At 38.8% G+C, this 14208-nt stretch overlaps 2 protein-coding genes across 3 annotated transcripts; one reads left to right on the top strand and one right to left on the bottom strand.

Annotated features, from left to right (window-relative positions):
- The first annotated feature begins 331 nt into the window (after positions 1–331).
- On the top strand, positions 332–5272 carry LOC141643978 (putative disease resistance protein At1g63350). The gene is made up of 2 exons (XM_074453390.1): positions 332–510; positions 2356–5272. Exon 2 carries the CDS (start codon positions 2367–2369, stop codon positions 4716–4718), a length of 2352 nt encoding a protein of 783 aa, XP_074309491.1. The 5' UTR covers positions 332–510; positions 2356–2366; the 3' UTR covers positions 4719–5272.
- A 1731-nt stretch (positions 5273–7003) lies between these two features.
- LOC141643980 (putative disease resistance protein At5g63020) lies at positions 7004–13965 on the bottom strand. Of its 2 annotated transcripts, none has more exons than XM_074453393.1 (2): positions 13897–13965; positions 7004–8342 (listed from the first exon to the last, which is right to left on the bottom strand). In XM_074453393.1, exon 2 carries the CDS (start codon positions 8329–8331, stop codon positions 7255–7257), a length of 1077 nt encoding a protein of 358 aa, XP_074309494.1. In that variant the 5' UTR covers positions 8332–8342; positions 13897–13965; the 3' UTR covers positions 7004–7254. The 2 variants fall into 2 exon arrangements, with proteins under 2 accessions (XP_074309494.1, XP_074309493.1); XM_074453392.1 differs by lacking the exon at positions 13897–13965 and adding an exon at positions 13430–13572.
- Between the last annotated feature and the right edge of the window lie 243 nt (positions 13966–14208).

Raw genomic sequence — 14208 nt, 5'->3', positions numbered from 1 at the left:
GATTCGATTCAACACAGTTATTCATTCATTCAACTCAAATTTCACTCCATTAAGTTGTTTCAAATTTCATTCGATTCATCTTCATTCGATTCAATAAAAAGCGAGAAAAACAAATGCGCTTAGTAGCCAAATTTGTGAACTTTTTTTGCCTTCTTTTTTAAAGACGGCCCTGCTAGGAAATAACATTCTACTTTTATTTTTATTTACCCACTTAAATATTACTTTAACATGTTTTTAACTTATGAGTTATGACGGACCGTCTTCGTGTAATCGTTGTCAATGAAAAGGACTAGAAAAGAAAGGGAACCAACCACGTGAAGAAGCTAGAGACCTCATTTTTCCAACCAGCTTCGAGGAAGCGACGACTTGTTGTTGCTAAAGTCAAAAAAAAAAAAACGCAATTTCCAGGCAGTTTACTTAGAGAAATCATAATATAAGCGGCAACGACTCTAAATTACAATTGTAAAACACTCACACGTATTAAGACGCAATTCAAGATCATCCCGCCAGGTACCATTTAATTCGTATTGCTCTTAGTTTGGTGATCATATGAATTTCTTATGCATTTTATGTAAATATGTAATTGACTTATTTTAAAACTCGGAGAATTTTCTATATATTTTCCCTCCTTAGTTCTGGCGCTAATTACAACTTCAAGGATAGTCACTAAGACCAACCGATAAGAGTTGTTCTAGCTTAATCAGAGTTATTACACACGTTGATTTGTACAACATATTTATTTTCATTCATTTACCTTTTCCTACTTAGTATATTTATAACCATTCGATCAATCAAGAATTAGATGCGGAGTATTGAAAAGTAATAAACCTTCATTTTCTTTGAGAAAGTGAAGAGGATCCTTACTCGTTTTATCTGCTAAAGGATCTGATAGTCATAGTGGTGTTTATAATTGCTTTGTACATTGTAAGTTTATGACGGTTTTAAGCAAATTGAGTGTTTAATTTGTAATCTTGCTACTTCAGATGTTTTAATATTATCTAGGATAAGAAACTCAAAAAGAAAATAATTAATGATGTTTTTATGGAAAATTGCAATATCCTATCAATTTACAAGGAAAAATCATTAATTATTTCCTTTTTGAGTTTCTTATCCTATGCCTAGTGGGCATAGGATAGAAAAACTGTAAATATGTCAAGAACTCATCACTAAGACTTATGAACCCATTTTGAAAAATGATTGACGGATAGAGGTTAGAGAAGTAAACTTGTGTAGGAATATGTAGATGGAGAATTATATTTTTGTATTTTTGTTTAAGACGGAGGTAAAATAGATAATGCAGCTATTAGACTCGCAGTTTTAGTCATTATACTCATCTCTATATATTCATGTTTAGATACCTGAATTGCCAAAAAAAAATGTTTAGATACCTGGAAATTAAATTTCAATTTTGTGACACGCGACGCTTAAGGGTCTGTTTGGATACCAATTTAGGAGGGAAGGGGAGAGGAGGGGAGGGGATGGAAATGAATTGTGGTTGTTTGGATAACATAATTGATGAAAAGGAGATGGGAGGGGAGGAAGGAGGGAGACGGCAGATTAGATGGAGAATAGATGGAAAATGCTGATAGGATATGATGAATAATATAACAATAATAGAGTCTAAACAAAGTTTTCCTTCCAAATCTTGCCATTGTAGGAAAGATTATAGTTTGTTCTATAGGAGTGAAAATAAATCCTCTCAATTCCCTCAATCCCTCCCCTTCCATTTCCCTCCTTCCATGTTTTGTTTCCAAACAAAGGAAATTGAATCCCTCCCTTTCCCTTCTCTCCAATTCCCACAATCCAAACGGACCCTAAGGGTGTGTTTGGATAGCAAAAGTGGAGGGAAAGAGAGGGGAGGGGGAAGGAGGGAAGGGAAAGGAAGAGAAGGGAAAGGAAGAGAAGGGAAGGGGAGGGGGAATAGAGTATGGGTGTTTGGATACAAATTCCCTCCAAATCTTTGCCTATTGTGGAGAGATTTTGATTAGGCTTGGAGGAGGGAAATTGAATCCCTCCAAATCTCTCTCCCTCCATTTCCTTTCACCCTCATTTGCTATCCAAACAAGGGATTTTAAATCCCCTACTCTCCCTCCCTTTCTTTTCCCTCCAAATCCCTCAATCCAAACACACCCTAAATCCAACACAACGTATAAATGAAGGCTTTTACCCTAGGCCAGATAACAAATTTGATACTCATGTTTACAAGTATGAACAAACAAATAATAACCAATAATCATGATGGCTTTAAAATAGGTTAAATGCGGTTGCGATGATCTTCGAAATCTTTATACTAAAAAGGTGTATTTCAGCATGTAGGCTTGAGTTATAACTGTATTTAAATTGTTCGCTTGCTAGATTAAAGTGCAATGGATGTGATCTGGACTGGTATAGCCAACTTTTTGGATGGGATAATGAAGAAGCGGCGAAGAGAGATTCCAGATAGTGTTACTGAATCTCAAGCTGGCAATCTTAGTTTTCCGCAACCAGAACAGCAAGATCATAAGCGCAGGAAAGTAACATCGTCAAAGGAAACTGGTGTTTCTGTTCGGCTAGAATGTGAGATCATGACCCCAATTTCGGGTTGGTTAAAAGATGATATGGTAAACACAATAGGTATTTATGGAATGGGCGGGATTGGAAAGACGAATCTTATGAAGCAACTACACAATCGGCTTAAAAATCACGCTGCTGTACAATGTAAGACAGGCAGCGGTGGTATTGCTTGGGTAACTGTAGGTATGAATTTCAACATCTATAATTTGCAGCACCGTGTTGCCAAGGCAGTTGGGCTCCATTTGCAGGACGAGAAGGATGTCACCAGAAGAGCTGCCCGTTTACATGCCTTTTTAGTCCGCGTATCTTGGTACGTAATCTTCCTTGATGATCTGTGGGCTGAATTTCGTGTGGATCAAGTAGGAATTCCCACACAGTGCAACCTGATAATTATTTCACGATCCTTACACGTTTGTCGTGCTCTTCGCTGCCAAAAGGTTATCAAGGTTAGTCCTCTTCCTCAGGACGAGGCGTGGCAGCTGTTTTACACAATTGTTGGTAACGGCGTGCTAGATACTAAAGAGATCTTGCCGATAGGCAAAAGATTATGTGACATCTGTGGCGGTGTTCCGCTTGCTATAAATGGATTGGCAAAAAAGATGAGAGGCGTGGCTGATGCCTCTGGTTGGAGCAAAGCCCTCGACAGTTTAATCCGAAATCCTATGGGAGATGCTGGTTTGGATGCCACGTTTAGTAGCTTAAGGCGTTCTTATGATAACTTGAGCAATCCCAAACTGAAGACATGTTTCTTGTATTGTGCATTATACCCGATGGGTGATGCCATAAGGAAACAGGAACTGATCCGTCTTTGGATCGGAGAAATGCTCATAGATGATGTCGATTCTTTGCAGGCACAGTATGACATGGGACATTCAATTTTGAATAAGCTTCTCAACTCTTGTATCCTCGAAACCTCTAATGATGAAAGCACGGTGAAGATCCATGATCTCATCAAGCTTATGGCCCTTTCCATTGCCGGGGATAGCTTCAGGGTCTCAAATACCCCTCAGTTGAGGAAGAATCCTTTGGAATCGGAATCCTGGGAAAGTTTCAAAGTTATATCCTCTATCAAATCAATTCCTTCGGCAACTTTTGGTTCCCCCCAAAAGTGTCCTAGTCTATCCACCTTACTTCTGCAACATAGTTCCCTGTCCGAGCTTCCGGATTCTATTTTTGTGCAAATGAGTTCCCTTCGAGTGCTCAATCTGTCTCATACGTCCATTCAGAGGCTCCCCAGCTCTACAAGTAAGCTACATAAGCTTCGGCTTTTAGATATTAGTCATTGTCCAAACCTCAAGGTTGTGCCCTCGATCGCAAAGCTGGAAAAATTGCGGTACTTGAATCTCTGTCAGACGCCAATCAAACACGTCCCTCGCAGTCTTTACAGATTAGAAATGCTCAAGGAGCTCAACTTATCCTCCGCTTCCAATCAACTAAAGATCTCATGGGATGTGTTGATCTCTTTACCCCGACTAAAACGACTATCATGCATTATTACCAACAGCAGGGACCTACAACGTTTAAAAACACTAGAAATTCTTGGTGCCAGATTCGTCAACTGTATTGAGCTTACTGAGTACGTCAGATCGAACCATTGGCGCACTCTAAAATCCTTCCATCTACAGGTTGGGCACAGTAGAGACTGTACACGGCCTTACACCAGGGCGGTGTCCCTAAATGGTTGCTCCTTGAATGGTCTAATAGGGAAACCTATTGTGTTTCCAGATAACATTCAGGAGTTTACAGTCAACGGATGCCAAGGTTTCCATAACCTTAATCTTGGCAACAGTTATGATGATATGTTGGTTTCCGAAGGGCAATGTGGGCTTACACGGCCAGCTTCACCCTTTTCTAGCCTAGTGACATGTACCATCACAAGGTGCCATGATGTTGAGCAACTTTTCACAGCAAGTTGCATACAAAAAATACCACATCTCGAATCAATTGAAATTGAAGATTGCAAACAACTCAAGGAAGTAATAGCAGACGAGACTGTCCAGGAAAACGGTCCCATCAATCTCCCACGTCTACGACGCTTAGTTCTCTATAACTTGCCTCAGTTGAATAGCATTTGCAAGACTCAACTTGTTTCTGTTTCCCTCTGCTCCCTTGAGATAATAGGCTGTCCGAGATTAAAACAAAACAATATTCTTTCTTCCTCGTAAATATCAAATGCGTTTTTTTCTCAGCATAAAGTGAGCCATAACTGGGTGATTGGAACCAGAACTAGCAGTTTAGAAGCATATGGAATAAAGCAGGTTTGCTCCTGGAACCAGCATAAAGTGAAAGTACTAGTATTTGAAAAGTGGGGAATTTTCAAATATTTCGGACAGAGTATGATGCAAGTGACCCTCTACATGATGACCTGAACGGATACAATGGCCTTCTCAAGCAAATACATCTGAAGCAACAACTCCCTGAAACAACACAAGCACTTGTTTAATTATGCATCTGAAGTTACTGTCAAAAAAAAAAAAAAAAAAAAAAAAAGATTGTCACATCCTCCCTTGAGTTTACTGTAAAGCCTGTAAATGAGGTTCGCTATCTATCTGTAACTAAGCAAACATGCATATACCCAACATACATAAACCGCTTCAAAGTTATCTCAAATAGCCTTAATCGTGCGTAAACGCAACCTAGTAGTTGGCTATGTAATTTTCCAGCAGGAACCAGTTTTTTTCATCTAGGTTAACTTAAATGTGTGTGTACACATAAAAGTATTTTTTGCAAATGAAAAACTTAACGAGCGACATAGAGAACATACCAGCCGCAGCAAAAGTGGGTTAAAACCATTCAGATGATCCTCTTCACGCAAATCACCAACACAAAATGCTCAAACTTCTACATCACCGATAGTAGAGTTCCATGCTGTATTCAAGAAATATGTTTGCGAACAGATTGTGGGAAAGTAAACTAATTCAGTTAAGAAATATTCCAGTAAAATAAAACTTTTCACATTTTCCATGAATCCACAGTCAGTATATATCATTAATTCATTACCGAACATTCAATACAATCCTTGGATCATGCAAAAACAGTATAAGGTTGCCATTACATACAAATATTGAGATGTGACGACCTAGAATCAGCTTGCAGTCACTACACCAGTTGAAGCCCTGAACAAAGGTTTCCCTTTGTTTGGTAAGTTAAAAGACTTCGGGGGAAATAGAGAGATCAATCTTCCTCTCCCGAGAAGAAAAAAAAAAAAAGCAAAATCCTTCCAACATGAGAAAATTTAGAAAGAAAAGTACCATCTAATTACGTATGGGGATTACTGCCAAAGATAGAGACGCACAAATCTATTGAATGTAGTACAAAAAATGTGAAAAAAAAAAAAGTTCGGCAGTGTCATATTGAACGGCCAAAACCAGATCTGCCACAAAATGTACAATGGCTTAAATGCAGGTTTTGGGAACCGGAGTACGATAACTGGCTGCATAAAGGTGAACAGTGAACCACATCCTCTATGCAAGTCATGTTGCTGCAAGTCATGGCTAACTTTGACCGCTATTTCCTTTCCCGTATACTTATTGACCACCATTAGGAATCCAACATACATAAGACTATGCCATTATCATGTGATTCAGGTCTCACTTAGAAGAAAAACAAGATTATGATTTATGAAGTAAAGGCAGAAAAATTAAAACAACTACTGTAGTAAGGAAGATGTATGTATTGGCTGTGCACTTCAACCCACCAAAACTCAATGTCAAAGCCAACTGCAGCCATCTGACTAAGGGGCATAGAAAAGCACCATTCCTGCGTGATACAAAATTTTGTCCGATTATGTTCCCACATTTCAACAGATGGGTATTATCTTAAGTCCCACAGACTAATGCCAAGGTGATGCTTAGAAAAGGAACAGGATTTGCAGCATAAAAGGCATCTAAACCGTCAATTCTTGCACAATATGATTTCTGCTATGCCTGAGTTTAAAGCAAGAAATTATTAAATGAAAAAAACATACCTTTTGCATCAAAACAGTACCATACTCAATTGAGCAACACAACAGAGACAACATTACACCAATGCCTTGAAGAAGCTCACATGTAAGGGAGCTACGTAAATCACAAAGAGGCTGTTCTCGAAAGAACCTATGTGTTTTTTTTATCCAATATTATTATGAAACTTATAGGAAAAAAGGATACAAAACGCAAGATCGTACAAGTAAAGGAAAAAAAAGGATACAAAATACGATGTTAAAAGGGATGCAGAGCAAAACCAGGGCCTCTAATCATCTTATATTCTTAAGAGGTTTACACTTGATGATGTCAGTTTGAGAAATAACTGGTTTATAACTCAATTTCGACTTAAACAATAACCAGAGCAAAGGAAGTATCAAGCAGACCTAGGTAAAAGAATAGATTTTTAAGCACAGACGCACATAGAAAACCCTCGGCAACTAGCACAACAAAACAGCCATACAGAGATAAAAGTCTGACAAAGTGTATTTACCCAAAAACAATATACCACCTTTTTCATTGATAATTAGGAATAACATGAAATACATATCAAAAACATATTAACAACCTAATTCTATGGTGGTACCTTCAAAACTTATTTGCAGAGTTCTGAAGAACCTCCTCTATTTTGTCCAAGTATTTTCTTTGTTCCACGAGTAAACTCTACAAAATCTCTCTTCACTTGAGTTTTTCTACACTATCTACCATCTCATTCAAGCTTATTCGTTAAAACCTCAAATTAGACTTCATTTTCAATCCCCAGATTCACTCTATTTCTCCATTCACGGACATCGTCAATGCCACACATACGAGTAGCTGTGTGTACAATAACACGTGGGACTCCACAGCATTTCATGGACAGTAACTTAGGGGCGTCATTTAGCTGAGAAATGCGTCCAGAGTCTATTCCTGCTTCAATCATGAACAAGTCAAGTGCCTCGTCTTCAGAAAGAGGATTGACGTGAACAGTTTCAAAACTATCCAACAATCTACAATCTAAAGGGCAACTAGTGGTAATCACAAGTTTGCAAGAACTTCCTTCAGAAGAAAGTGGAATCCCTATGTGGTCAAGGGTGATATCCGCTTCAGAGACAGCGTCTAAGAATATCACAGTTCTTCCACGACTTACGAGAGTCTCAAATAGCTTTTTCGCCCTTATTGTGGGGTCATTAATGTTAGAGAGATCGCATTTCACTGCCATGGCAACATAATCTTGTAAATCCTCGATTCTACACGATTGAGGGCAGGTGACCCAAAAGACATAATCAAACATCTCAACAAAATCTAAAGCATAATTATGCAGATGCTTCATCAAAGCGGTCTTACCAATTCCTTCTGTCCCATGAATTGCAACCCTCCCAACTTTAGAATCCAATAATAGACGCTGAAGTTGCGTCTCTGAAGCCACTTGGCCAATCAACTTGTTGACTGGAATATGCTTACCATGGCTTGGACCTTGATCAACTAATCCATGCCGTGAGTCCCACACCGAACATAAACAATCCTTACACTCATGGGCAACCGTTGTACCTATGCATCTCTCAACACCCACCTTCTTTCCCCAGACTCCCAATTCACAATCTAGGCACGCCTGTCTTTTAGATTGAGGAAATCCTTCCTCATCTTCACGTGCCCGAGCACTCCAAATGCCCAACTCAGAGACTCCTCGTTTTCTCTTGCTTTTTCCAAACATCTCTACATATGAGGCATTTAAAAGCTCAGTTTTATTACTGAGTAAATTTTCATCTCGTGATTCTCCCCCACGTAATATCGTTAAGAGCACTATTAACTTCCAGAAGACGGCATTCGGCCTCATCTCAGATGTTTCTGCACAAGACCCAAACCAGGTGTTCAGATTTTCACCAAAAGGAGGTGTTAAAATCCAGACCAATGCAACAAAGAGACTAACAGGCCACACATGTCAAAAATTAGAAGTTATGCAATGAGATAGTGTTAAGATGTACATATTTTCTTGCTTATTATTAGGAGATTTGGTGTATACCGTTATGTAGTCGGATATGATATGTATCTTGTAATTAGGCTAATTAGTTATTTGGTTTCCTAATTGATAGGGTAGTCAAAGATACATTGCTTGTATATATTGAAAGTCTTGTACGCAGCTTTGACATTAATAAGAATTTACAATCTTCTCGAATTACTCTTGTTCCAATTTCTATATGGTACAGAGCATTTTTTTACGATCCTGATAAAAATTTTAATTCTCCGTCAACCAAAGTATGACTGGAGGAGACGACAAACTAAATATCGGGGGAGGTCCAAAGACCATTCCCACAACTTCACCATTGTTCTTGCATCCTTCGGATAATCCAAATTTGATGGTCACACAAATTGTTTTCAATGGAAACAGTTATCAGGCGAATGCAGTAGGTACGGATGCAGCATCGAAAAGTACTGAAGGTGCGACATCGAATCTGCCATTCACAAGTGAGGAAATTGAGAAGCTAAAGACCTTGTTGGCCGCAAGTCCAGATGGTAATGAGAAACTCAAAGGTATGAAATTAACGATTAATGTTGAATGGATGATTGATAGCGGAGCTTCCCATCATATGACGGGAAGACAAGATTTGCTAATAAATCAATGGAAGGAGGAAGTGTCAAAAATCAGTTTACCTGATGGCAGAATAGTCGAAGCCAGCGTGCACGGAGAAGTTCGATTAAATGAGCATTTTATTTTGAAAGATGTTCTATTTGTCCCAAATCTTACGTGTCATCTCATTTCCGTCCAACAACTAATACGTGAAAATAATTGTGTAATAACGTTTTATTCGGATTATTGTGAAATGCAGGACCCGACTACGAAGACAATGATTGGACGAGGTGAGCATCGACATGGAGTATATTATTATCAGTTAAAAAAGGAAGAAGCGGTGCGGCGAGTGACGGTGACCAAGGATGCAAGGTTGTGGCATAGGAGATTGGGACATCCGTCGAAGAGTATTTTTTCTCATTTTTCTAGTTTAATTGGGTGCAATTTACATTGGAATTCGGATGTTGTTTGTGATTCTTGTTGTCGAGCAAAACTATCTCGATCCCCTTTTAAGGTTAATAATAAGAAATGCAGTGTTTTATTTGGATTAATACACTGTGACATATGGGGCAAATATCGGGTAGCAAGTTTGACACAAGCACATTATTTCTTAACTATTGTTGACGACCATAGTCGGGGAGTTTGGGTATATTTAATGAAAGACAAAAGCGAAGCAGGCGAATTTATGAAAATTTTTTGTCAGATGGTGAAAACTCAATTTGAAACATGTGTTAAAATCATTCAAAGTGACAATGGAACGGAATTGTTATCCGGTCCAATGCAGCGTTATTATGAAGAAAATGGGATTAAATTTCAGACTAGCAATGTAGATACACCACAACAAAACGGAAGAGTAGAGAGAAAGCACCGCCACATTTTAGAAAAGGCTAGAGCTTTACGATTTGAGAGTGGATTGCCTTTGATTTTTTGGGGAGAATGTGTATTAACAGCGGCCTATTTAATAAATAGAACACCCACACCATTATTAGATGGAAAGACGCCATATGAAATTTTGTATCGTAGAAAACCTTGTTTCGATAATGTCAAAATCCTAGGATGCTTGTGTTATGCACACAACAAGGAGAGACCAAAAGATAAATTTGGAGAAAGGGGGAAGCGATGCATTTTCATTGGTTATCCTCATAGTAAAAAGGGGTGGAAAGTGTATGATTTGAAGGAAAAGCGGGTTTTTGTATCTCGTGATGTGGTTTTTTATGAGAATGTGAGTCCGTATTTAATTCTTGCAAAGGACACGGACACACAGGACCAGGCTGTTAATACACAAATTCCAAACCATTTTTTTATTGATTATGAACACATAGACAATCCCGTATCAGAAGAAAGGGGGAACCACGAAGAGGAAATAGAAACAGGGCCTGATCATGGCGAAACAGGGCCTGATCATGGCGAAACAGGGGACGACAGTAGAGAAACAGAGGTAATTGATGGAGGTGCGGGTGGCAGTACAGTGGACGAAGAGCAGTCAGGCGGTGAGACAAGGAATCCAACAGAGGGAGGAGAAGAAGAGAGGATGGGCAGAGGGGCAAGAGAAAAATTTGAACCGGTGTGGAAAAAGGATTACTACTGTAAATCAATGAAAGTAATTGCTCCAATGTCGAATGCTCATCCCGAAAAATCAGTGTCTTCATCGTCAGGTACTCGCTACCCTTTATCCAAATACGTTGTTACTAATTGTTTTTCATCGTCACACAAAGCATTTTTAGCAAAGATTGATGCAGAAAAGGAGCCCATAAATTATCGAGAGGCAGCAAGAAGTGAACAGTGGCGAAGCGCCATGAGGAAAGAAATTGAAGCGTTGGAGAAAAACAACACTTGGAAGATTGTCGAGTTGCCAAAGGGAAAGAAAGCCATTGGGTGTCGATGGGTATACAAAATCAAATATTTAGCTAATGGTGAAGTTGAGAGGTATAAGGCGAGACTTGTAGCCCAAGGTTTCACTCAAGTGGAAGGCATTGATTTTCATGAGACGTATGCACCAGTTGCGAAAATGACGAGTGTTCGATGTATGCTTGCCATTGCTGTGATGAAAGGATGGAAAATAGAACAACTCGACGTCAATAATGCCTTCTTGCATGGCGATCTAGATGAAGATGTTTATATGAGGATACCGCAAGGATTTGAACGAGACAAAGAAAATAAAGTTTGCAAATTAATGAAGTCACTATATGGGCTAAAACAAGCTTCTCGAAATTGGTTTGCAAAACTTACTGATTCGATGCGAAGGTATGGATTTGTTCAATCTTTAGCGGATTATTCACTGTTTACATTAAATCGTGATGGCATTTTTATTGGAGTTCTAGTGTATGTGGACGACATGATTCTCGTTAGTAATAGTGATGATGCCAGTCTTCGGTTCAAACAGTTTCTTGATGCAAAATTTGGCATTAAAGATTTGGGACGATTGAAATTTTTCTTGGGAATTGAGGTAGCTCATGGAACAAGCGGATTGTTTCTGAACCAGCGAAAATATGCGATGAGTATTATCGAGGAAAGTGGAATGGCAGGCGCAAGAACTGTTTATACACCTATACAGCCGCGTCATAACTTAGCATTGGCAAAAGGGAGTGTTTTGAAGGATGTTCTGAAGTATAGGAGACTTGTTGGGAGGTTAGTGTATCTTACGATCACGAGACCAGATCTTGTTTACGCGGTGCACATTTTATCTCAGTTTGTTCATGAACCGAAGGTGGAGCATTGGAAAGCAGCACTTCGAGTAGTTCGTTACATCAAGAGGAATCCGAGCAAAGGTATTTCGATCAAGAAAGAGGGAGATTTTCATTTACGGGGATATTGTGACTCGGATTATGCAAGTTGTCCAATCACGAGACGCTCATTAAGTGGATATTTTGTTTCCTTGGGACAGTCGCCCATATCATGGCGGGCAAAGAAGCAAGTGACAGTAGCAACATCGACTGCAGAGGCCGAGTATAGAGCAATGAGGGCAGCCACTAGTGAACTGATTTGGCTCAAGTCTTTCCTCGGCTCATTTGGTATTTTTCACACTAGACCTATGTCCTTATATTGCGACAATCAAGCGGCACTTCATATTGCTAAAAATCCGGTATTCCATGATCGGACCAAACATATAGAAATTGATTGTCATTTCATTCGTCAACATCTAGTGACAAAAACGATTAGCACCTCTCATGTACGAAGCAAGGAGCAAATTGCCGACTTATTTACTAAGGCATTAGGAGGAGAATCGTTTGATCATTTGCAGTTCAAGTTGGGACTCGGTTTACCTCGTTCTCCAACTTGAGGGGGAATGTTAAGATGTACATATTTTCTTGCTTATTATTAGGAGATTTGGTGTATACCGTTATGTAGTCGGATATGATATGTATCTTGTAATTAGGCTAATTAGTTATTTGGTTTCCTAATTGATAGGGTAGTCAAAGATACATTGCTTGTATATATTGAAAGTCTTGTACGCAGCTTTGACATTAATAAGAATTTACAATCTTCTCGAATTACTCTTGTTCCAATTTCTATAGATAGATACGTACGGAGCACATGATAGGATATGTACTTAGAAACAAGTCTCCGCTTCAAAAACACTCTTTTAGACAACCCTAGTAGAACGAGCACATGATAGGATTTTGTACTACCCTTCTCCCACAAGGGTAGTACAAAATCAACTTCATCAGACACACAGTTTTAAACTCCCTCGGATTCCCCGTCGTCTTCCATATTTCTTTCAAGGCAATTTGGGTAAGTTTTCTCTTGATACTACTACGTTGTCCTCCTGATACCCCATCTAATTACAATATTACCCTCCTAATCCACTCCCTCATCAGATCTCCGTCTTCATCTAACATCTGATCTCCCATACCCACCACCCAACCTCGACGAAAGACCTACCCTACTCCCGAAAACCCCTCCCCACCTACAAATCTTCCTTACCCGCCCTCTTAGGGTTTTAGGAGTGGGGATGATGACGTCATGGGGGATCAATTTTCTAGAATTAAAACAAAATGAAAACGAAATTTGCCCTTAAGTACAAATTATTATTTAAGATGGCATATCCGCCTAAATTTATGGGGTTATTGTCCACTATAACTCCTTCTTGACCCTAGGCTAAGACCTCTTTGATTCATAAGACAGATAGGAGATGACCGTTTAAGGAGTTAAGGGAGACCATCTAATGACCCGATTAGTAAAGAAAACAAAAATGCCCAATAACTGTAATTTGTCTAAAATAAACCCAACTAATTCATGTTTAGATTAGTAAAGAAAACAAAAATGTACAATAACTTCAGTCTGCTTAAAATTCCTAAAAACAACTAAAACAAACATTAAATAATCGTAATTGTTAAATCCCACGCATAATTTTAGTATATCCTACCCATTTTGCCTTTTTTCCATTAATACCCTTCATTTCAATACCCGATCCTCAGCAAACCATGACCATCCCAAATCTGTTCCGACACCATCGATGGAGGGTAGGGTCGGAATAAGCCGGAAAAATGTGTTAGAAACAGTAAAATCTTTTATTAGTTAAATACTCAAATTATTACAATTAACAAAGATAAAGGAAAAGACGGTTTTACCCTAATACTACTAACATGCAAGAGCAAGACGAATCCAGGATTTGAACTTAGGGGGCGAAAAATTTTAGAAGGGGTGAACGACTAATTTCATAAGGCATCCCGAAAAAATTTCGAATAATTTAACTAAAAACTTCGAAAATTTCATCCGCCGGGGGCGACCGCCCCTAGCCCCCCTAGCTCCACCACTCATATACACACAAATTGGGTAGTACGAGTATATAAAATACAGAAAAGGTAAGATAAAGAGGGCAATGTTGATTACCAAATTAGTGTTAAAGGAAATGGTATGAGATGGTGATACACTGATACCTGATGCGTTAATTGTTCATGGTAAAAGGAGGTGGTCTTGTGGGAGTATATATAGGACAACGGAAAGATCGAGGAAAGTGGGACTTCCTTCAGTTTGGAAAATGATAGGTGTATGAGTTTTTCATAGACATTAGCATTTATAGTTAAATTCTTTATTTTATACATTAGATTTATTATTAAGTCAACTCTTAAAAAAAGTCATAAAAAAGCCATTGATGTGGCTCAATGTCACAACCTCTAGTTTGAATGACCATGTTATTACCAT

This window comes from Silene latifolia, chromosome 2 (genome assembly GCF_048544455.1).
Source record: "Silene latifolia isolate original U9 population chromosome 2, ASM4854445v1, whole genome shotgun sequence".
NCBI classification, from domain to species: domain Eukaryota; kingdom Viridiplantae; phylum Streptophyta; class Magnoliopsida; order Caryophyllales; family Caryophyllaceae; genus Silene; species Silene latifolia.
Note: the sequence above shows the minus strand (reverse complement) of the source record. Positions and strands in the feature narration are given on the sequence as shown.